The sequence below is a fragment of the Rhinichthys klamathensis genome, unplaced genomic scaffold, assembly GCF_029890125.1.
Source record: "Rhinichthys klamathensis goyatoka isolate OS25496 unplaced genomic scaffold, OSU_Roscu_1.1 h1tg000090l_1, whole genome shotgun sequence".
In the NCBI taxonomy this organism is placed as follows: Eukaryota; Metazoa; Chordata; class Actinopteri; order Cypriniformes; family Leuciscidae; genus Rhinichthys; species Rhinichthys klamathensis.
In genome coordinates this window covers 3,882,501-3,908,096 of record NW_026606629.1, presented here as the reverse complement: position 1 = coordinate 3,908,096, position 25,596 = coordinate 3,882,501, and the positions used below count along the sequence as shown (strand labels likewise).

At 37.7% G+C, this 25,596-nt stretch overlaps 1 protein-coding gene across 4 annotated transcripts in view; it reads right to left on the bottom strand.

Annotated features, from left to right (window-relative positions):
- The window catches only part of LOC130085888 (diacylglycerol kinase gamma), a 203,275-nt gene that overhangs the window by 52,106 nt on the left and 125,573 nt on the right, over window positions 1–25,596 (bottom strand). For all 4 annotated transcript variants that reach the window (XM_056251876.1, XM_056251875.1, XM_056251877.1 and 1 more), the window contains 6 exons: window positions 24,196–24,303; window positions 24,033–24,106; window positions 22,035–22,109; window positions 13,209–13,294; window positions 10,175–10,264; window positions 6,362–6,522 (listed from right to left, as the gene is read on the bottom strand). In XM_056251876.1, coding sequence (XP_056107851.1) covers window positions 6,362–6,522; window positions 10,175–10,264; window positions 13,209–13,294; window positions 22,035–22,109; window positions 24,033–24,106; window positions 24,196–24,303 — 594 coding nt within the window. The remainder of the gene's footprint in view (window positions 1–6,361; window positions 6,523–10,174; window positions 10,265–13,208; window positions 13,295–22,034; window positions 22,110–24,032; window positions 24,107–24,195; window positions 24,304–25,596) is intronic.

Sequence of the window (25,596 nt, the reverse complement as noted above, 5' to 3'; positions counted from 1 at the left end):
GAAGAGAGAAACAAACGTCAAATTTGCCATCACTCCCTTAGCCGTCGTAATATGCTGCCTTCACGTGTTATCATCCTATCGGAATTATCGTAAATATGAGTTTCCTAGTTAAAAATTGGACACAAATACCCTCTGAAGTTGTATTTTCTACTGGGAAGCTCTGAGATTATTTTTATACCCGAGTTCCTAAGTTGGGCTGGCCATTAACTTTAAACATTGCGGAGGGGAGAATGATTGCTACTGTGACATGCTTTATTAGTTTTTTCCACAACAGCTACATCGCTTTGTCTTGTTGTTAAACTGGTGCGTATTTACATATATGAATAATCATTTGAAGCATTTTGTATGTTTAATAAACTAAGCATTATAACCAGTACTGCTGTCCCAGTGCAGAACTGACTGAAGTCATTGGAGACGAAGGTGTGCATGATACCACAACAGTGAAAACATGATGGCAGCGGGACAGTTTTCCAAGCACCCCAACCACGGGGAGGGGGATAGGCTCACACAGATAAGTTGTTGATGTCAAGAGAGGCGATTCGATTTCAACTCCCAGGCCTGGAGATACATGGAGAGATGTCCTTAATGGCTGCTGACATGGTGTGTTTGCTGTCCTTAATTCCTCCTGAGGATTCTTTCCAGGGTGAATTGGATCACACAGCAGGATTGCAATGCCATTCTAAGATGTCTCAGAAATCAGATTCACATGGATGTAAAGCACTGCCCTCCTCTATCAGTTTGTGCTAGTTGGGGCGAAGGTTCATGCAAAGAAGTCTATCATACCTGAAAGCATTTCTATTCATCGCAATGGTAGTTGCTAAACTAGTGCAGGGTCCTCCTGAAGTATCTTTGTTCAAAGAAAGTTTTTGGGCCAATGACCTGAACTGCAATTGCATGTGACCATTCAATGGAATTGGAGGAAAATCATGAAGAAGCTGATTGGCTAATGACACAAGAACACACACAACCCCAAACCTTTCCCTGATGACTATCCTAAGCCCTTTTGCACAATAGACTAATAACATGAATAACATTCTTAAAAACAAAATACATTTGAGTAAGTTTTATTGTTTGATAATTGGACTTTGCACAAGTCCCACATGTGATTTCTTTCTCACACTTTCCGCACACATATCAGTATCTTCCCTTCCACATCCGCACTCAGCAATTCAAATCCCGTCCTGTGCCACACTAAGTTTCAAGTAGATAGGTCCCTCAAAGTCGACCCTTAAAAAACCAAACAAAGCAAACACGATGGTAATCCAAACGACCCAAGTGGATGAATCAATGTCTTCTGATACAAACCGTATGTTTGTGTGAGAAGAATACTCCCTAGTGAAAAATAAATAGAACAAAATGTATTTACATTTATTTTATGCTTAGTATACTACAAATGCATTTAAATATGTTTGTAATTAATATAAATACCCTGAAATTATACTTTTGGTATGCTACATTGATATACTAATTGATATATACAACTAATTTTGTACTTAATGCACTTTAGTTATCCGGAAATAGTGCTGAAGTTCAACTAAAGATATACTTAAATATATTTGACTGAGCTAAAGTGGAACTATTGCAAGTATACTTTGGGTACACTTTAAATATTTAGCATTTAAAGACTGATATTATACAGATATCATACTATCCTTACTATAGTGATATTAAAACACATTTTAGGCTCAATATTAAGAAATGTGCATTGTGCAATAAAAACTACAAATAATACTACAAATAAACTTTAATTATAATATTTATATCAGTAAGTCTCAAGCGAACTTTGAATAATTCATTTGCATTATAATGGACTCACAGAAATAGCGTATTTTTCTAAATATCTTCATTTGTGTTCCACAGAAGAAAAAAAAGTCATATACTTCTGGGACGGCATACAGGTGAGTCAATGATGATAGATTTTTCATTTTTGGGTGAACTATCCTTTTAACATTTGTTTTCTTTCCACATTATTATTATTAGCCTATTATTAGGCTATTAGTTTAGCTAAAGAGAAAATGAGCTCTGTCACAAATGATGAAATACATAATCCTGGTGATAACGGCCTGAAAACCACAAACACCATGGATCGACACCCAAGCGTCTACAGTCGACACAACCTTCATGGATAGTGACTGGAAAACGTTGAAGGCTGAAGCAGCATTACTAATGATTACATCAGGGCATGAGTCACTGCACTGCTTTACTCAGGTGTCAGTGGCGCCCAATGCGGAGCCATCTGCCCTGTCCTCCTGGACTCCCAGCACCCTGTCCCTCTGCTCCAGTGCCATGCCACACTGCACCAAACACCACAGTATCGTGATTTCACTTTCAGACACAAACGGCCCCCTACAATACTGCCTGCATCCTCGGAACTGCGCACTGAAATGGATTGAGGAAATGGGTTGAGGCATGGGTTGAGGAATGGGTTGAAATGGGTTGAGGAGATTCCCCCCTTCTATGTAAAGCGCTTTGAGTACCCAGAAAAGCGCTATATAATTAATGTAACGAACGAACGAAAATGTAATTAACTGGAACCATCAAAGCTCACTTTATTGGGTACCGTAAAGCTATCATTCTTTCATGAACAGTCAGTTATCTAATGACAGACTTTACTTTCATATCAGAAATAGCTTAAAGCAGAAGAGCAATGTTTGGATGCTTTTTAGAAATATTAAAGGGATATTTCACTAAAAAATTGAACATTCTGTCATAATTGAATCACCCTCGTATTATTTCAAACCTGAATGACTTTCTTTCATCTGCAGAACACAAAAGACATTTTGAAAAAATGTGTGTTTCAAACAACATTTGACTCCACTGCCTTTCATTGTATGAACACAAAACATATATTTTTAATGTTCCATAGAAGATAGAAAGTCATGCAGGTTTTGAACGACATGAGGGTCAGTAAATTATAATAAATGTTCATTAGTGAACTACTTCTTCAACCTACAACTGGCTTACTCATAGTTGTCTCATTATTTCAAAATCCAAATATGACACACTACAGTTTAAAAGAAAAAGTGTAACTCACGAGTCTGTTTTTTTAAATATTATATTGATGTCTTGTGAGAACTAACTTCCGTGCCAAGCCACACAAGGACCCACACGGCACAGTCAGTCCACCCCCATCACAAGACTCAGGGTTCACAGTATAGGCCATTGTCCATTCATAGTCAGCACTCCTTCATGTTACCAGCCTCTTCAAACCACCACACTGTATCATCAGATGGTCTGACACTAGGGCTGTGCAATTAATTCTAATTGATTTTTTTCGATTTTGGCTTCCAACAATTATGAAAACAAGATAATCGGCGTAAACGATTATTGTGCCGCTGCTGCATTCCTTCCCTTCACAGCGGTGCACTTTCGTTCCTCCCTAAAAGCCCAAACTTGACATACAAATCAGCCAAATCAAAGTGTTGTAAATGCAGTCTAATGTTGCTAAACTTTGGGACGTGTTTGGTATTAAACGGTGTTATTAAAAGCATATTAAGCCGTAAAAGAGATACTGTTCCCAAGGCGCCCTCCTGTGCGCGCACTCCGAGACGGGCCGGAACACGCATAAGGAAAGAATAATGTAGGCTTCAGATACGCGCCTAAACGGTCAAATAGCCTACACACAAATATGTCGAAATGCCGTTTTGGTAAGTATCCTCGTAAACACAGTCGGTTGCATCTTAAGTGAATGTGAACACTGAGAAAGAGCGTGTGTGTAACAGTTTATTTGATCTGTGCATTAGCTCTTAAAGTGACAGCAGCCTAAAAAATCTGCAGCAGTCATTATTGTTAATCAAACAACAAAAGACAAACATAAAAACACTCACTGCTCTTGAATGAATAAACTGGTTTTAGTTTTAATGAGGATTGGTCTATATTCATTGTATACAGCAGTGATATTTTACATTTGATTACTTAATTCAATTTCTGTTGTAGGGTATTACTTATCTGAATACCACTGTTAATACATCTTCCTGAAAAACCTAAATGTAATGATCCACTGGAGGCAAGTTGTAGCGAGAACCCAAGTGCAGTATTTATTACAATTAAAACAAAACATTAAACAAAAACATGGCGTGGCATGAAAACAAAAACCAAGGCATGAACTTACACAACAACAGGAAACAATAGCCTACTTGACAAAGACACATGGCAAACATGAGGGCTTAAATACACAGACTAATGACAAGACAAGGGACACCTGTGAACAATGAACAGACGATTAACAAATGACAAGACACATGGCAGGATCACATGACAAACAGGGAATCACATGACAGACACGGAACATGACATGAACAAACCAAAACGTGACAGAGACAAGACCAAAACGTGACAATTCCTTTAGCGATTAGTTGTAATAATCCAGTGAGATTTTTGTATGCACAAGGAGTCTGACAACAACCGGTATGATCCACACGGAAATCTGATCTCACCATCATCGAGTCTGTCTGTGATTACATGAAGAAACAGAAAAAACGGAGACAGACTAAACCCAGAAGAACTGTAGCAACATTTCCAAGACGCTTGAAGAAACCTGCCTGCAAAGCTACCTGAAAAACTATGGGCAAGTCTACCTGGACAAAAACTGTCTTAAACACCAAATATTGATTTGATTTAATAGTTAACTGATAAATAAAATCTATTTTGACATTCATTTTGAAAGCATCCTCACTTTACAGCATTTTTACACAAGTGTCTAAATCTTTTCCCAGTACTGTAGCTTTGCAGGTCGGTTTCTTCAAGTGTCTTGGAGACATTGCCTCGGTTCTTCTACATTTAGTCTGTTTTTTCATGTAATCACAGACAGACTTGATGATGGTGAGATCAGATCTCTGTTTGGATCATACCGCTGTTGTCAGACTCCTTGTGCATATAAAAATATCACTGGATTATTACAATTAACACCAAAATGAATGTTTAGAAATGTAAGCTGATATTTCCTACTGACACACTTCAGCAAAGATGTAAATAACTGTGAAAATACTAACGTGCCTAATACTTTTGCACAGTACCGTATACAGTATATATATATATATTTGAAGTTACATGAAGTACTGGTTTGTTAAGCATTATATATGTCATTAATGATTTTTTATTTCTCATAGAACTAGAGTGCTACATTTATCATTTGCACACTTCAACAATCTCTCAAGGCTTCTACAACAAAAACTCCTATGTGGTTCATGTTGTTGGCTGATGAGCACACAGTCTGTATGGGAGACAGTGGGACACTAAGCTGAGTTACATAACAGCCCTGAAGTGGCGCATTCCTTCATACTTGTTTTCATGCCACCTCGCGTAAAGCTTGCATGTACCTCCTGCCACTCTTCACACCCATTTCAAGCAGGTCAGGTGGCCCGTTTCAGGTCGCGTCACTATTTCTGGCCATTCTAAATGTGGCCTGACTACTTGGCACATTTCAGCGAGATAAAACAGCAATCATCCAACACACCTGGGATTCAGCTGATTATAATAGAATATTGGACATTTTTCAGAAATGAAAGCAGACTTACTATTTATAGCGACAGGTTCTAAAAACAGGACAGAAATAAATCATTAGCTAAACAAGGGGAGGAAGACAGGCTCACGGAGACCCACCTGGTCCCAGGGACTGTGCCCGCGAAAGAACAGAAATTCATCCATCCTGATCTGTATAAAACCTCCTTGGCATTCATTTCTGCATCGAATTTTGTTTTCATCTCAGTTAGTTATTCCTCTCACTGTATAATTGTGGAAGGTTTTGAATATTTTTTTTAAGTCAGTAACTTCTTACAGTAACAAAGTGACCATCCATCCACCTGGCAAAACCACTTGAATTTTTTTTTTCACTTATTCATTTGTTATATAATCTGGTTTATAAAAAGTAGAAGAAAAAGATTGCATAAGTAGTTTGTGAAAGACATGTAACTGCTCTGTTAATAAATGCTTGATGATAGCAACATGGGATATAACATTTGAACAGAAGAGGGTTGCTAAGCAACTGTGTGTGAGAAGGAGAATTCTGTCCAATGATACACGAGTCACAGGCATGAAACTGCTTCAGACGCAGTAAATCACATCAGCAAAGTTTAAGCGTGTTGTCGTTCCTCTGACAACGATAATTAATTCTAATGCTACATGAGAAAACAACGTTTAATTAATCACAAATTACTTTTAGCCTCATGCAGGCTTTGGTAAAAACTACACACTCATAATAGGGAGTAAGAGATTTTGACTGATGAATGAGTGTGGTCAGAAAGACAGGAGGAGGTTTCTGTAAAACATCTGATATAACAGCACTTTCAGGAGTTCTGATACTATAATGTTGAGTCTCTTTGAGCTGCAAGCATTTGTGAAAAAAACTGTAGTAAATTCTCACCACTCCGATGGAAAAGTAGTTGTTCACTATGCTGTAGGGTACAGGATCTCCCTTCTCCTCCTTATCATCAGGGACAATGTCGATGTTCCAGCGGTCAAGCATCAACTCGGTGCTGTGCTCAATATCCCTGAGGAACTTAACCAGACTGCCTCCTTCATAGCCTGTCAATCACAACACAGACACTGCGTGAACCTACATAACACAAAGGGTTAATTATAAAGACTTGAATTAGCCACACTAAAGCTGGACGATTAATCGTTAAAAGATCATGATCTCGACTATTGCTAAATGACAATGATTCTCCTATGTCTATTAAACCTTTGACGAAATCACACCGGAACATTGGAGTCAGTGTTCGCGCTGCCGCTGATCCAGAGAGAGCAGTTGTCATGTACAGGTATTAAACCGCTTTGCAAACACACAGTATCATTATTTCCGTGTTACAAATATTCATATTATCACAGAAGAACTAGGATAAAAGTTTATAGTTCGGTTATGAACACTGATGTCTAGGAAAGTGATCAAAATAGACTAAATCACCTTTTAAAAGTAATGCCAAATCGTTTTATCTCGTTACGCCACTGACAAGTGATTGTTAAAGAAAATGTTTTTGTCATTGAATCACTCATTCAAGAGATTTGTTTAAAAACACAATTCATCCAGTTATGAAACAAGTGAAATCTTTTTGAGTGAGTCATTGAATCATTCATTAAACACCGATATAAAAAAAATCATTCAAATGAATTAAACATTTTTAAATTGACTGCAGCAATTATCACTTTGTCAGAACCTCTAGTAAATTACCTAATTGTGTTTAGTTGTCTATTCAGAATCGTGGGAGAATTGTGATCTCCGTTTGAAACAAAAAAATTGTGACATGAAGAAATGTACAAAAGCTCCTTTTTACCTATGAACAAGAATGTGCAAGAGTCCATGCATAGAAAAGAATAATAAAACAAGCACGATTCAACTTTTGTGCTCATGACAATGAAAGACTTGCATTATCGCAATTCCAAGGTTAGCATAGCTTAATTAAAAAACTCAACACAGCAAGATCAGATGATTAAACTTGCCAAAGTAACACAATGTTGTGAAAGTATAAAGCTGTCTCTATCTCTCTATCTCTGATAGACCAGAAGTCATTATCCAAACAGTTAACCCTTAAACAGGCAAGAGTGGAAAATGCTAAGCAAAAAATTATTTCATTTAATTTTTTATATCAAATGGACTTAAATAAAATATATCCAAAAGAATTTTTAAAAAACTTGGTATATTTTGGATTTTAAGAGTTGTGTCTCCTGAGATACGTTGCCTGATTAGGGTATAAAAAAAGGACCAAGTCATTAATCTGTTAACTGTTACTGCCACTGTATGTTTAAAACAATTGTATGGCCCCTTTGACTTTCATAGTATTTCTTTTCCATACTATGGAAGTCAATGGAGCCCATCAAATGTTTGATTACCCGTATTCTTCAAAACATCTTCTTTTGTGTTTAGCAGAAGAAAGACATTTATACAGGTTTGGAAAAACTTGTAAATGATGACCGAATTTTCTTTTTGGCTGAACCATCCCTTTAAATTGAGTCCATTTCACAAACAAACTGATCGTATGACTTAAGAAGATTTGGAGTATGAGTCGTATAGACCACTTTTACTATAGATTTATGGTGCTTTAGGTCCATTTTGAAGGTCCATTCATTGTAATTGCATGCAAAAAGAGCAACTAATACATTCTAATTTTGTTGAGAAATTAGAACAACATGAGGATGAGTAAATAAATATTTATTTAAAAAAGTATATATTATATCACCAAGGGGTTGAACAATATGACCTTAGAAGGGTTGCCAGGCACTGAAAAAATCTTCTAACTGACATGAAGGGATCCTTCGAGAGGATACCTGAGGTGAATGAACTGCAATTACTTCCCAATTGTAATGGGAAAGATACAGAGTCTTCTTGTTACATCATGATCATAGAGGTGCCATCTCTTAATAAGGGCATAAATGCTGTGAGACATGTGGGGATATTGACTCCCGACTGGCAACCCAAGGAGTAAAATATAACATGTGTGAGGACACCCAGGTGCTCACTCTGCCTTTCTGGACCAGACATGCAGACGAACATGCGCTCACATGGCACCTCTTCACTGACTACAGGTGATACACCTTTTAAACTCAATCAACTCACATGGAGAGAAAAAACAGCATACCAGTCAAATAAATTTAAGAATACATTCATGCAAAACCTTACCCGCTGGAACAAACCGCACACATGCACACACAGGAAACACTGATACGAGGCCAATTAATTCAGCAGCCTCTACAAGGCCATCCACACCTGTCTTACAAGCAGACGCAGGCTCACTGATGCATATCATTACATCATAACCTACTGAATAAACCCAAATATCGAAACAAGTACACACATATGCAATCACACGGGAATGTATTAGTGTAGGCAAGTGATTGGAAAGTCTATATACTGTATACTTAAAGCACAGTTTATTTATCTCTTGTTAGAAATGACTGTAAATAAATTCATTTTTAAACAATTCTTAAAAGTGTAATTGTTAACTAAAATTAAAATGATAAATGTTTTACGGTAACTGAAACTGAAATAAAATGAAACATAAATACTAATAGAGAAACTTAAACTTAAAAACCTTAAACGAAAATAAGAATGTTGCCTTGGCAAAAAAATCAAATAAAACAAACAAGTTTAAGTAGTAAAATTCTTAAAACTAAATCTGAAATAAAAATAAAGCTAAACAGAAATATTATAAAAAATGAAAACGGAAAAAAGGCTAATTCAAAATATTAATAAACAATATAATAGTACATACTTCTAAAATAGCATAGCCTCTTTAAGGGATAGTTTGTGCAAAAATAAAAATCCTGCCATTTATTATTTATTCAACCTCATGTTCCAAACCTTCTAGTGGATTCTATGGAAAAAATTATGTACTGGATACTACAATGAAAACTACAATGAATGAGGAATGTTCAAAAGTTTTCAAGCTTCAAAAAAGACCAAAAAAAAAAAGCAGCATAAAAACAAGTCAAGTGCTATATTCTTAATCTTCAGAAGCCATAAGACAGCTTAATGGGATGAACAGAGCAATATGAGTCAGTATTCACTGATAATGTTGACAACCGTCTTCTAGAGAGCTCATGAAGTAATGATGTCCGATTTGTAAACAAATGGTTCTTTTGGGTTGGATCTTTTTAATGAATCAATTTGTAAGGTTGACAAAACTGTCCTGAATGAGTTGTTTTTAAATCTGATCTTTCAATCTCACTAACACGCTGGTCTGTTAGTAGTACAGATTCAAAATACTTTTTTTGTGGTGTCAGCACATTATTCAAAAGTTCTTCTTTTGTGCTGATAAATGATGACAGAATTTTGATCTTTGCTTGAACGATCCCTTTAAGTGTACACTCAACTGGCTTAACTAACTGGGCAAGTGCTTGCCACGGTCATCTGTGTGATGAAGATCACAGAATGAAAATCCTGAAAGCAAGTGTGGTCTCAACAAATCCTGCTTTCTCATTCATGTGACTGGAGCATTCAATGAACTATGATGAAGTTTGATTATTACAGTCTGACCTTCTGTTCAGGGTTGAGTGTGGAAATGTTTAAAAGTTTTAAAATCCTTTTGAAGGGTTTATACAGGATTGCATTTAGATTCAAAGAATTCAAAGCCTAATCTCAACTCGAGTGGTTCATTTGAAGGAAAGCCCTTTAAGTTTTATTTCAAAGGCATTAAGTAATTCCCTCCAACTGCTGGTGGGCAGTCTCTTGTTTTGTCCTCACCTCCACCCCAGCGCAGGCAGCGAGCGAGGTCATTCCCAGTCCCCAGCGGCAGGATCGCAACAGGAGGATGCCGAGCAAAATTGGCCTTATCTGTTGAGAAACAAAGAGAGCTATTAAAGCTGCTGCTGCATTTTTAACTAGTACATCAAATATGATTATATTTAATGGATTTGCACGTATGTACACTACCACTCAAAATTTATGTTTTTGTGTCTTATGCTCATCAAGGCTGCATTTATTTGATCAAAATACAGTAAAAAACAAAACAAATCAGGATTTTTAGATGAATAGAAAGTTCAAAGGATCTGCATTTATTTAAAATAGAAATCTTTTTTAACATTATAAATGCCTTTACTGACACTTTTGATCAATTTAATGCATCCTTGCTGAATAAAAGTGTTCTTTTTTTTAATAATAATCTTACTGACTCATTTCGACTAGTAGGCTAAATTACATTAATATGGAACTATATGTTATTATTGGACAGGCTTTAAAAATTACACTCTTTTTTTAAACAATATGTAACAAGTAGAGGTGTGAATCTTCACTTGCCTCACAATTCAAATCAATTACGATTCAGAGGGTAACAATTCGATTATAAAACGATTCCAGAGGCATCACGATGAATCTTTTCCTCCAATTCTTTCTTTAATAATAATTACTATATTATACGCCACTAAAGAGAACAAAATTCGGGATTGCAGGCGGCTTTCTGTGCGCTCACTTCGGGTGTGTGTCAGTCAGCGGGAGTAACGCATTGAAATATTTTCATAACGGTTTAACATCAATCACGCCCTGCACTTTATTTTCATGCATGTCCTGTTCATAGAAACTGAAACATCAGATGCAAGTGCTTTATTTATATATAATAAGAGTAGCCTACTTTACAATAAAACAGCGCATTTATATGTATAGGCCTATTTTAAAAAAATGGACTCTTTTGTTTTTATGCATCGATGCAGAATTGGTTCACATCAGCATCGCAATGCATCGTAAAAACAATTATATTCCAGAGCTCTAGTAACAAGGCCTAGACAAAGACCATGCACTAACATTGAAGTTAGGTATACAGCACTGGATAATGTCTTCTTCATTCATCAATGTGCATCATTCCCATGTAATATCCTTACAATAATTCAGACATTAGATTTGAACAGGGTGTGCTATCCGCAGAAGAGAGTCAATGATGAACTGTATCTTTCTGTCCTCACGCTGATGGTCCCTGTGTGGCTCATTGGTTTGTGCAAAGGGACCGCGGGGACGTTGTTTTTGGTGCTGGTCCGTATGGCGCGATGTACTGCCTAACCGCAGGGGCTCTCTGAGTAATCGTCAGCAGCAGACATTTTATAATACCAGTCAAACTCGTGTGGGTGAACAACAAGCAAGGACTGATCGCAGAGCGGCTCTCATTCAAAAGCTGCTCCTAAATCATCACTTTAGGGCAGTTAGAAGGACAATCTCCCACGTGTGTCCCCCTGTCAGCCTCAATTTGCCAGCCTAAAGATTCTCTAAAGCGATGAAGAGCACATCGCTTCTGATCTGAGTTCAGGTTTCAGTACCATCAGCCAATTGCAATTTCAAGCCAAAGGTTTGGAGACCAAACTGATTCTAAATCAGCACTTAGCGGCGATATCTACCACTGCCCACACAAGGTTCCTCTCCAGCGCTCATCCATTAACATCAATACGGCTGTTAGGAGGGGGAAAGACAGGCCATTATATCTCCACTGTTATCCTGCATTCACTCATATGAAAGAGGTCACAGATGAGTCAATGCTCTTCCTAGAAACAATGATTTGTCTTTCTGATCTTTCTGATGGTTAAACGCCATGATTATACAGTATGTGCCTTAAATAAGAGCCAGTCTTGTGTCAAGTACTGCATGGAAGGACGTCCTAATGTTCAAATGTTTGTAGCTGAATTGGTTGACATGCTTTATTGATATCCTAGGGGAAATGCAGATGCAATATAGCAGCAAATTTAAAGTGCAATCAAGTCACCTTTATTTATAAAGCGCTTTATACAATACAGATTGTTTCAAAACAGTAATAAACGAGTAAATAACAGAATCAATGATGCAAACTTCATCAAATATATGTCAAATTCTGCTGTAAAGCAGCTCCAAAAAGACAATGGGGATGTTTGAGTCAGTTCAAATTTCAGTTTAAATACAGTGTAAAGTTCATCAATTAAAGTGTAACAACCTTCTTTGTATTGACTGAGAAATTCACTTTTATTTTTTAAGTAAAAGTTTTTCGTGCATGTTCATTGTAATCCAGTTTGAAATGTTGACTACAAACACAGACTTTTTTCAGGTTTTCTTTTGCGGTGTTCTCTCCGTATTTACGATTCTTTGCAGCATTTAGCCACTGCGATGAATACTTCACTGGAAATTTCACTTCACTTTGAATTCTTGCACATGGGAACAATACAAGTCGACAACATTATGACTAAAAGTTTGCTAAGAAGTATTTCCTACTAAAACAAGGCGGTATTTGACTCTGGTCAAGTGTATACATAGCAGACTGGTGTGACTGGCCTTGGTCGGCAACATGCCTATAGTGCATTATGGGTGTTGAACCTATTTGGCAAAAGGAAAGATAACAGCCTTTTTTCTCTGCTTTCTCTAGTAGCACCGATTTAAAAAAAATCACCTTTCTACTGTATAGGCAGCCAAGGTTTATTTAAAGCCTATTTTTGCCAGTGGTGAAGTACCCCTCTAAGTGTCTTTTATATCCAAACTGCAGGGTAATACAAATTCTGTACCTCAAATGAAAGCTTTTCTTTGGTCATATCATCAAACACTAATCTTGAAAGATAAAATTGATATTTAGTAAACCAGAAATCACTTTATTTTCTCTACAGAGCAGCTGAAATGCTGTCGGTGTAAAGTCCCAATGCGAGCCTACTGTTGCAATTTGTACTTCGTATACTAGTACAGTGTTACTGCTACATTAGTCAGATGGTCTATTGAGTCCATGTAACCATGTTAATTATTACAGCTCTGGAAAGCATTGATGATGATGCGTACTCACCAATGCAGTCCAAAATCCACCCCACTGATCCATCGCCTCCACAGGCCAGCACACGGAAATCAGGCACGTCTCGAAAAAAGTTGAGACTGGGAGACATAAAAACAATGAGAATGATCAGCATTCCCCAGTGGCTATTCACAGTTTACTGTTCAATGCAGTATGTTTGATCTGAAGGATGTTATAGAAGATTTATGTTTTTCCCATTCAGTGTCATGGGAGCAAATCTCTGGAACTCAACCCCATTGAGGCTCCAAAACATCTCTTCCTTTTAATCTCAACTAAAGCCTTTTTTGACTGTGAAGCCAGTCTTACATTTGATCCTAAATTTGCTCATTTTTTATTTGTTTGTGAAGTGGCCTTAAGCTGTGAGCAAAGCACTGAATGAATAAAGCGTCACAATTTCTCACTACTGACAAATAAATTCAATTCAATTTATGTCACAGATCAGAAACAGAAGACAAACTGCAAAATCAAATATATTAAACATTACACGTTTTGGTCACACATTAGATTAGGGTCCAATTCTCACTATCAACTAACTATTAACTACGACTTAGCCTCAAAAAACTCCTAATAACTGCTTATTAATAGTATAAGTATAAGTTTAGTTATTGGGTAGGATTAAGGGATGTAGTTTATGCAGAATAAGGCATTAATATATGCTTTATACAGTAAGTAGGCCTACTAAAAAAAAGCCAATATCATGCTGATAAACAACTAGTTAATAGTGAGAATAGGACCCTAAACTAAAGTGTTACCAACATTTTAAAATAAACTAATAATGTATGTACTATTTTAATACATTTTTTAAATACAATTTATTTCTGTAATGGAAAAGCTGAATTTGTCTTCAGTGTCACAAGATCCTTCAGAAATCATTATGGACCCTTTTTCACTATGACTATGTTTGCACAGTTATCAATATTGCAAATAAAGTAAAAATGTTCATATTTTCATTTAAAAAAAATTTAATGCACATTTATAATGCCATACTTTGTGTTATATTACCTTGGCAGTAAATAAAAAAAGTAAATAAAAAAAAACGCTGCTGCGAGTGTGTTTCTAATTCAACTGCAAATTTGACATCATTCTCTCTTCTGACTGCTGTAATCAATCTCTAGATATTTTTTCCCTCTTTTGGAAAGTCGTCGGAATGCTATCACTTATTTTATCTGTAAACACTTGACCTCCATCTCTTCACTGAACATTCAGAGGCAAGTTTAATAGAGCAGGACAGAGGCTGATGAAGACACCACCATCTGCTGGTCAGGAGTATTAACTGCAGCACAAGGGTGAGTCCAGGACATATCCTGCAAACAGGCACATGTGGGATCTGCTATAGACCTGAGCGTAAGCAGAGCATTCACACAACTGTCTGAAATATTAATACTGTGTAACCTCTTTTGATGGGCTCTGACAATGCAGCATGTTTTATGTATGCAGGACGAGAGCGAAACAGACGAGTAAATGTGCCACTACATTTACAATGACAATGCAGTCAATTGGATTCAAGCGGTTCTGTTTTTTGTACCTTCTCAGGTTTGTTGCTGTAGTGCCATGATAGAAATGCTCAAACTATGTCAACAACAACAACGTCCACAACATGGGTGTCCACTGAAGTTCAATGGGCGAGTAACACAAGTGGAACATGGCTGTGGTTCTGGACAGGCTTGAGCTGGAATCATGTTTCAGCCTGACTAAATGAGCTCTGCTCCAGATAAATTTGTAATGTACCAGTGCCAGTCTGTTTAAAATGGCAATGTTGCTGTTGTAGAGATGGAGGTTGCGTAAACAATTCCTTATCCCATGACATGGCAAAAGACAAGACACTTGAGCAAGCTGTGTGTTTTCTATGTGCTATAAGAGTGGCCTCTTCAGCACAGACAGCTAGCAAAAGAGCACACTTGTCTTTTTTCATCTCTCCATCTTTTGATATCCATTCAGACCCCTGAGTGTCAATCATCAGTTTGGATATTTCACAATGAAATGAGCAAGAGACTGAAAAGAAAGATCAGTGAAGAATATAGCCAATTCAAAGGTGTTTGTTCTGAAATATCTGAAACAAAATAATCAATCTAGACTCTAGAGTGTAATAGTGAAGCTGTACTGATGATACACATTATATTTCCATTTATTAATTTTGCAGACACTTACGTATATTCAGAGCAACACAATCAATTGACCATAAAGGATACAACATTAAATCGATAGTTCACTCAAAAAAAAAGATGTCATCATTTACTCACACTCGTGTTGTGTATGACTTACTTTCTTCTGTGGAACACAAAAGAAGATATTTTGAAGAATGTTGGTAACCAAACCATTTTGTTGACCATGGAGTTCCATCGTATGGACACATTTGTCAAAATAACTTATTTTGTGTTCCACAGAAGACAAAAAGTCATAGAGGTTTGGAACGACATGAAGGTGAGTAGCAGGGGCGTCACTAGGATTTTCATTTTAGGGGGGCTAAGCCCCCAATATGATTTAAAAAAATATATAAAAAAGGTAACACTTTAGTTTAGGATCTAAAGATCACTATTAACCATTTTCATTACGATGCAAAGGCACGGTTTTATGGTCCCAAATGTGAGGTAGGGCAAATAGGGGGGTTCGTGGTCTCCCCGAGAAAATTTTGATTTCTCTGATCTACATATGTGGATTTTAAGATGTTCTGAAGGCCAAAAAACTTGGATAGTGGGCAGCTGATTATTTTTCTCTCCTCATCAGCATCACACTCTTTTTCTCTTTGTTTTTATCTTGCCCAGCTGAGCTTTGACTGATATAGGCTTTATATTTTTGTCTGTCAGTGAAGAAAGTAAACATAGGGTCAACTTATAGGTTGATTTTGCCTATGAATCATTTTCTCAGACGCGTTTATTTACTGAAAGCTACTAAAGGTAATTAAGTTTATTAAATGCATTCACAATATGTAGGCTACACATTTATTATTGATCTTATGCCTAATACAGGGCCGTAGACAGGGCTTTATAATCACAGAGGTCCTAAATTTGAGGTTGGTAGGGGGTTCAAATTTTTTATTTCTCTGATATGTGCATTTCAAGACGTTTGAAGACCAAAAAAAAAAGGATAAGAAATAGCTTTAAAACCATGTCAGTGGGCAGATTATTTGTCAATACCTGCTCTCTTCTCATCTCAATCACTCTTTCTTTTTTTCTCAGTCTCTTCATCCCTTTCTCTTCCCCTCCTAAAGCTGAGCTTTTTTAATTTACTAAAGGCTACAATTTGTATTATATTCTCAATATGTACACATTCATTATTAATCTTGTGCCTAACATGATGAAAACGGCTTTGTTAAAGTCCCTGTAAAGTCAAAAATAAGTATGTGTTTTGAGTTTGTCACACCACAGAAAAATGTGTTATTAGTCACCCAGCCAAATTTGAATGATAAAAAACGCCAGCAAGTACATAAAATAAGCTATCAAAATCTTGAAAAAATGAGCAGTATTCTCTGCTCTCAAACGCTGGGGGCGTGTCCGCTGGCTGCGCTGAAACCACGCCCACTCACGGGAAAGCTGCCGACTCGCCACACTGAATCATAGACTGAACTCTACAGCCGGAATGGATGCTCGCACGGTGGGCACGCACTGCCGATGATGGCACCAGTTGTCGGCGCGACGGGAGGATGATGGCCGAGACGGGAGTCGGTTCGGCCCCATTCACCAGTAACAGCGGATTATCAGTGAATCCCAGTTGTCTCTGACGAAAGTTTATAAAACTATCCAGTGTAAAATGATCACTTACAGAGGAGGGTGTTGGCGGTGATCCTTCCTCAGCTCTCCATCAAGGTTGGCTCTTCACAAAATGAATCCACTTCTTGATGTAATCGTTTTTCGGAAATTTAAAAAAGGACACCGATCTGTTTTGTACGTGATCCGGTGATCGCATTCAGGTAGTACGCATTTCCGTGACGATGGCATAGCTAGCTAGCAATCTGTATGCTGTGTTACTAATAATAGTACTGACAGTAACTCGCGATTGAGCGCCAAACTGAAGTGAATGTGTTCTATATTGTTAGGGGAGCGGCCAGCCTCAGTGGCCTCAGTGCGTCATCAAGTAGGGGCGTGTCCAGGAGCTCAAGGGCTCCAGTGCGTCATCGAGCCCTGTTTTAGCCCCGCCCAGAAAATCCGGAAAATAGCAATGGTGAAAAACTGTTTAACGGTCTAACTCCACAATTCAGTAATTCACAGTTCACAGTCTTTGTAATATGTTTTAGCAATACATTTCTAACATTTATAATGTGTTTAGAATTTTTTTTTGAAATTGCCTTTACAGGGACTTTAATGTTTCTGTAAACTAATTATTACATAACATGAGTCACGTTACATAGGCCTATTTTCAGTTCAAAATGGCGAAATTAGACAAAACTATATTACCGTAGTTTGCCTGATTATTTTTTGTCATTCGTTTAACATTTATGACCTAAAAAAGTAAAATATGAAATGTTAAGTTTAGCTACTTACATCTCAGCAGCGTCTGTGAACATAAAGCCTGCCTACTTTGATTTGATTGGTCATCTCAAATATTCTGACATTGACGAGCAGTGACAGACCAATGAGGCTCAGATGAACACACACATGAACACACACACACCAGAGATGCTCACAAGTCTCTGAGCTAGAGTCCAAGTCAAGTCTCAAGTCTCTGAGCTAGAGTCCAAGTCAAGTCTCAAGTCTCTGAGCTAGAGTCCAAGTCAAGTCTCAAGTCTCTTGTGGTTATAAGTGTTGCATCACGTACAGCGACCCATCCAGGTTGCTTAGAACACTGCATAGCTTTATATAAGGAATTCAAAGCATGTAATATGTTAGGTTACACTTTATTTCGATAGTCCACTTTAGACATTCAACTAACCATGTACATTTTCAACTACATGTCAACTAACTCTCATTAGAGTATTCGTAGACTGTAGTAGACTGTCAGGTTATGATGTGGGTTCGGATTTGGAGAACAAGTTGACTTGTAGTTGCCAAGTTACTTATAGTCAGTAGAATATCTGTTGGGGAACCAACAAAATTAGAAATTATAATATATAATTGGCAGATATTAAGCCTACTAATACTCTAATGAGATTTAGTTGACATGCAGCTGGAAAGTTACTTATAGTTAGTAGAATGTATAAAGTGGACTATCAAAATAAAGTGGTACGGTATGTTATTATGACTCCTTTATCTATTAGCATACAGTATCAGCTTTGATTTTGGTATATAATCAGTAAACAGGCTATTGCAACATGACAAAAACACCAAGAATGCTTTACCTTTAGTTAATTTCTTTATTTTGCCTTGTAGCTATACCAAGACATAAGACCAAATATAGAAAATGATATAACTCACAACACTAAAATTGACACACTCCTATTAGTGCAAAACATCAGTGTAGCTAAATGCAAATAAACTATTGCATCCAAATGAAATTTTTAACACTACAGTGCACTTCCAAAACATTCAAATGCTCAAAATCTTTAGTGTAAATGTGAAGCAACTGACCAACTTATGGCATGTAACTTAAGAACAAAATGTTTAGAAATAAAAAAAATCCAAAGGGTGAGATCAGACTGGTTAACCTTCTCTTCTCTTAACACACTAGGTATGGGCCACAAAACATTTCTAGCTTCTTCTGGCTGCACTGCCTATGCAACTAATCATAGCTTATATACTGTAAGTCAAGACATCCCAGACTCTCAAACCAGTGTAACGTTATAACTAAATGAAACTGTAACGTTACATGATCAACAATAATCCTGCAACCTGTTTGTAGACAACGGGCAGCCAGCGGCACGTAAATGATTAACGTTACGTTAATCGACCACCACAAGTTTGGCAATTAAACAAACGCTCATTCATATTTCATAAGGAAGACAATCGGAGTTAACCTCCCGTAACGTTAGGTAGCTAAAGCAATAAGCAAGCTAACGGTAGATGGTCAATGCTGAGCTAAACATGTTTACTCACCTATCAAGGTGCGTTTTCAGATGCCTGATAAAATTAGATGTAGTTGAGCCAGAATCTTTTATCGTGATACTGCATATTTTGCATTGAGCGCTTCTTTTGAGCGCGTCTTGTTTGAAGTTTTTGAACCCAAAGCTAACGATGAATGGCACAGCGACGGCCGGTGCAGTCGAACTTTTTGTTTGTTTTCCTCTTATGTGTGGTCGCGCGCGCGCTGCCAGCAATAGGCCACGTAGTATGTGGTTACGTAGGCAGGCTGTAACGGAGGGAGGGGGATAACAGCGAGCTCATCAGACGTTTCCTAAAAATAAACATTGTTCACGAGTCCCGCAGCTCGAGTCCGAGTCGAGTCTGAAGTCTTTCGAGGACGAGTCTCAAGTCGAGTCTGAAGTCACTGTGTGTGGGACTTAAGTCGCACTCGTCTCAAACTCGAGTCCCCATCTCTGACACACACACACACACACACACACACACACACACACACACACACACCCTGTCCTCTGTTTCTGACGTGCTCTCTGCTCGGCGCCGCTGCGGATTGAAGATGAAGAACGCGCTGAATCTGATTATAACAAGACTGAAGCAAACACGAATTTGTGTAGCCTAATCGCACATTGTGAAGCCCCCCTAAAAAGGGCCTAGTGACGCCCCTGGTGAGTAGAGATCTCTTTAGCAGCACCAAAATACCAAATCTCACAAGTACATTCGAATATTAGAAAGGTAAAGTAAAAATGTAAGAGCAGTATAAAAAAATGTGTAGATTTATTTTAAAATAAAGGGCCTTAATCTAAATGAAATACTAATAAGGGATATGTTTCTTACTATTCAAATATAATATAAATGTTTGAACTGCATTTTGGTTGCTAGTTCTCTCTCTCTTTTGTATTAAAGAGGAGCTGTTATTACGAACAATGGCAGTCATTAACAAGATTAAAAAATATCACATCAAAAAAAGGCTGCCAACCCTTGAACTATATGCTTATGAATTAGCTAAGTGCTTAAGAAAGAGAATTTGATATATGATCATATGGTTCTCCATGAGTGAAATCATCAATGTCATACAATCTTCAATCCCCTTCTCTCTTTTTCTCTCTGAATGGTCTCATGATGAGTAGCGCTCCAGTCGTGACTACAGAACATTTCGTGGTGGGAGGGGGATCTAGGATGGAAGGTTAGCCTGCTTTCCAGTGGAACGACCATTGCTTTTGTTCTGTACTTTCTCTCTCTCTCTCTCTCTCTCTCTCTCTCTCTCTCTCTCTCTCTCTCTCTCTCTCTCTCTCTCTCTCTCTCTCTCTCTCTCTCTCTCTCTCTCTCTCTCTCTCTCTCTCTCTCTCTCTCTCTCTCTCTCTCTCTCTCTCTCTCTCTCTCTCTCTCTCTCTCCTTTTTCCAGAAGGAGAATCACTGGGTGCTGAACAGAATGTACAGTACTTGTGTGCTTTGAGTGGGTTTAAAGTATGTGTACCTGTGTAAGAGCACACTACAGTGGAAGTCCAAAAAAACTAAACCTCCTCAATATATACATTTTTCTTCTAGACAGCAAATGGATTAAACGGAAACCAAATTGAGTTTTCTGATTCTCAGATTTTTCACTTGAGAAAAAGACTCCATAAGATCCATAGGCATATTAATGTCTCAAATATGCTCAGATTTGCAGGTTCTGAAATTTCAACATGAATACAAACATCCTTTAAGCCTAAGCTGGTTTGCATGCCTTAACTGGTTTATGCTGCTCTTTCAGTCCAGCCAAGCTGGTCACCCACCTAAAAGCTTGGCTAAACCCACCCAAAACCTCTCTAAAACCAGCTAACAGATCAGAAAACATCTTAGGCTAGAGTAAGATACAAAAATGATTTCTTGTCAAGTTATTTCATGGACAAATGATCGAAATCTGCATTAAATATATTGCTCTATATCAGCGTTGTTATTGTTAACTAACATTAAAACTATTTTCGGTAAATAATTTAATTAAAGCTGAAATAAAATAAACATTAGATAAAAAAAAACTTTTTAACAGAACAGAACAGAACAGAAATTAGAAATGCTGCCTTGGCAACTGTGTAAATTCAAGCACTAAAATCATTAAATCTGAAATAAAAATTAATTAAAACTATATTGAAATATACAAAAAGAAAACTAATAAAATATTACAAATAAAAGCTATTTCAAAATAGCTTTTACTAAAATACTATATAAATAATACTAAAAATACTATGATCACACATAAACAATACTAAAATAATACTGCTCTGTATTCTTACAATGGTCTCCTTAGCGTTTATTTTTCCTAGGAAATTAGAGGTCAAACAATATACTTAACCTCTGAGTGCTAAAATGTTTCTTCGTAAGCAATCTCATCAGTTAGCTAAGATCAGACATGGCGTGGAGTATGTGCCAAAATGTTAGAAGTTAGATTCCACTGCTATGCTACAATTAAAAACTGTTTTGGACGACCCTGAGCTGGTCCAAATCAGGTGGGGTGTATGGGCGAAGAGGATTTAGTACAATATATATTTAAGGAAGCCTCCGTGTGACTGACAGGCTCAGAAGTGCATTTATCACTTAAATGAATATATTTACACAGCAGGGGGCTGCTTGAGTCATAGTAAATGTCTTGTAGGTCTCTCAAAGTCAGCTTCACTTTGTGAGTGGTTCCTCTCTCAGACTAGTTGATTGCAGGTTGGCTCGCTTTATTGCAGGTTAGTAGAAGCAAAAGGATAAGAGCGAGAGGGAGCCATGCCAGAACAAAACAACAGTGAGAATGTCAAACAGTTTTTGAGCAATTCTGTCATGACTCAAAAAAATTTTTTATTCGCACACATCTCCATTGAAATTTGATGGTGGCTTTTAGTTGTCTTACCCTGCCATGGGTCCTCCTTGTTCCAGACTGTACACCTGTCTGGGGTTAAGCTGATACTGGAATTTCCGCAGCACCCTGATGAAGAAAAACGAGGACAGAAAAGCATTAAAAGACACAGAGGAATGACATTTTTAAACATATAATCACTGTAAACTTTCCATTATGATAAAAGGCTTAAAGGGGTAATTCACTCTAAAAAAAAAATGCTGTCATCATTTAACAACCATTCCAATGTCTTTCCAAACTCAAATGACTTTCTTTCTTTCATCAAACACTAAAGTTGAATTTTTGAAGAATATCCTGGCCACTCTGTACAAATCCATTGAGTAAGGACTGCTCCAAAAGCACAAAAAATACTATAAAATATCATACAAGTTATTATGTATGGAAAATCTTGACATCCATCCTAGCACACTTTGGCACCTTCATGAGAGTTCATGAGAGAATGACAATGTTCGACTCTTCTTCTTTTCAAAGAATCATTGATGTGAGATTCACACAAAAGGTCTGAATAATCTAAATAATCATTAATTATTATTTTGGAACAATGTACTCTAAAACACTAACCTGACATTTATACTTTGTTTTAATAAATAGAACATTAATTATTACATGGATCCTAATAATAATCTGATTGTAATCGGACATAAATGACCTCTGTGTCAAATTTCCTTCCACTCATCGTATATTCAGACTCTCATCCACAGACACTTTGTTTTGGGCGCAGGAATGGGCATAATTATCCTTGTTTGCCTGTGTACTCAAGTTCCCTTGTTTCTGTTCATTCCTGTTGGGTCTCATCTGCTGTATTGTATGCTGTTCTCCTTGTATGGATTTACCTGTGGATTTATTAAAGACTGCCTACTACCTTCATCTTCATGGTCATGTGCGTTTACATAACTCAACCCGTGACGCCCAGTTGATCAAATAAATAATCAACAGTTTCTAAGTGGCAGCTCTAATGTTGCAACAACATGAGGATGAGTAAATGATGACAGAATGTTCTATTTTGGTTGAACTATTCCTTGAAAAGACCCAGATAGACACACATATGGAGGAATGATATTCTTAAAACGATCCATTCCATTATGATAAAAATCTACACAATCCTGGGAATCACTGGAGTCAAGAAAGACAGAAGCACATAAACACAGATTGCACACTGTTGCAGCAGTGCTCCTCAATAACCTTGAAGTAATAAAATGATTATTGAGGACTCTGCAATGTCCTTCACTTCTAACTGTGTTAGCTACTCTTTCCTTTTAGTATGCAAAGACACAGAGGTAGAGAGAGAGAGAGAGAGAGAGAGAGAGAGAGAGAGAGAGAGGGAGAGAGAGAGAGAAAAATAAGACGAGCTGTTATTTTGAGGTGTGTCACAAGCTATGCTTTTATGTGGGGTGATAATTTGAGCACTTATCAACACTGAAGACTTCATTTGTTCCCTATGCAAAGAACAAAAGAGTGCAGACAAATGTCAAACCCAACCAATGAGCGTTCAATACGCAGCTCGGGGTGAAAATGGTGGAAAAATACACTCAGTACAGTATGATTCAACGGTGACCACTCTGTTCCTTTGTTTGCATCAAAGAACCACCAAAATGGTCTTTCTTTTTTGGGGCCAGGGCAGTTATCACGTCTTTGTTTGAGCACATGTTTAATAATGGAGGATAATCGGCCAATTAATGGTATTTAAAACTGTTGCTATGGTGATGCCAGCACAAAATCCCAAAACTGGTCTCCCGGAGGACGTTGAGTGGGTGGTGAGAGCTGAAACAACACCCACATTCTTCCTCCTTAAACAGCATTACTGTCTCCTGCAAGCTTTGATGGTATTTAGGACACTGCCAGCAAGCAAGAAAAAGAGTGGGACTTTTGTTAAACATGTCTATGCAGATTCGACTGACTTTAAATGGTCAGGCAAACCATTCTCCAACCTTGTAATGCTGTACAGAATATGAAATATGATGATGCAACAGTTTGAGTTTCTAAGATGTTTACCTCTCACCCTGCCGACCACCACTCTTAGGATTAACCAGCACAAGAAGGGGGTGTGTTCCAGGCAGAGGGGTGATCTTAAAGCCAGAAAGGAGGAAAAAAAGGTCACAAACACACACGTACAGCACAGATTTGAAGTCTCAGAGTGTGTCTGATGCCGGCTCACCTGCAGTGCCTGGCCGTCCCCGGTGAACTTGAAACACTGGCCAGTGTCCTCAGGGCTGGTACTGGGGGATGATTCTCCTTCACCTCTTTTGACAGCACATTGACGGTCCTACAGATACAGAGGCATTACAGTCAACGTCAACAAAGAGAGATGGAGAGAAAGACAAATGTAATTTAAGAATCTGTCTCCCTTTATTTCATTTCTCTTTAATTTTAGAAAGAACTGATGATTTAACTAGGGATGGCCCGATACCATTTTTTTTTCAAACCGATACGAGTACGAGTATTTACATTTGTGTACTTGCCGATACCGAGTACCGATACCGATATTTCTACCGCAAAAGTAATAGGCTCCCAGAAAAGAAGACGACTATTTTAGAACACAGGTTAGAAGACTGTTTTTATTTTCTTCTCTGCTTGTTTTAACAAGTCTAAAAATAAATAAAAATTAGTAAAATAATAAATGTATTAACACACAAACCACTGTTATTTAACATAAAAGCAAGCAGGCTACTGCGTGCATGGTCTGGCATGACTGAATGCGCGCAAAGTGGGCTCCCTTAATAAATCCTAAAAGCTGACAGTTCATCGCGATCTCACACATCTCTGTTATTATCAATGAAGCTGACTGCACAATCAATCTTTCACAATATCCACACTTTGTTTGTTATAATTAGAGGATTTGCCAGCATACAGAATTCAGCACTGAACAAAAAAGTCCGTTTTGAGCAGTGAGGGGAGTCTATCTTAAATGCTTCTGATTGGCCATTGCGTTCCAGAAATCAACACATATGTCTGTGATTGGCTACATCGCTCAACGCTGTAACCATGTTATGAATAGAAACTCTGTCCTGTAAATCGTTTCTATTTTGTTGTAGTTGTTCTTGTTGCTTTTCTGCAAGAGATGAATAAAAATCTTTTAGTTTTTATGTTTTATTCATAGATATTTCTAGTTTGCGGGAGTCCCGCGAATCGTTTTATTCCCCCGTAACCCGCACACACAGAGTGAGTGCATTACCGCCTGCGCGCGCGCTCGGCCATCAGATCTATGATGCGTCTTCAGATGTTTAATTAGATTGCTGGTGTTAAACGATGTACTTTCTTTCCCTCCTCTCGACACCTTAGCTGAACATAACTCACACCTTGCTGTTGTCATCATCCCTTATCTTGAAATGAGCCCAAACCGCCGACATTATACTTTCCTATGCGTCAGTTCACCTCGACAAAGCACTCGCGGCGGCCAGTTTCGTTTTGCAAAATGTACGTGGTATCGGTGCGTGGTATCGGCGAATTTTTATGAGTACGAGTACGAGTATATTAGGACAGTATCGGCCCGATCCCCGATGCCAGTATCGGTATCGGGCCATCCCTAGTTTTAACATTTCTACAGGTCGTTCTACAA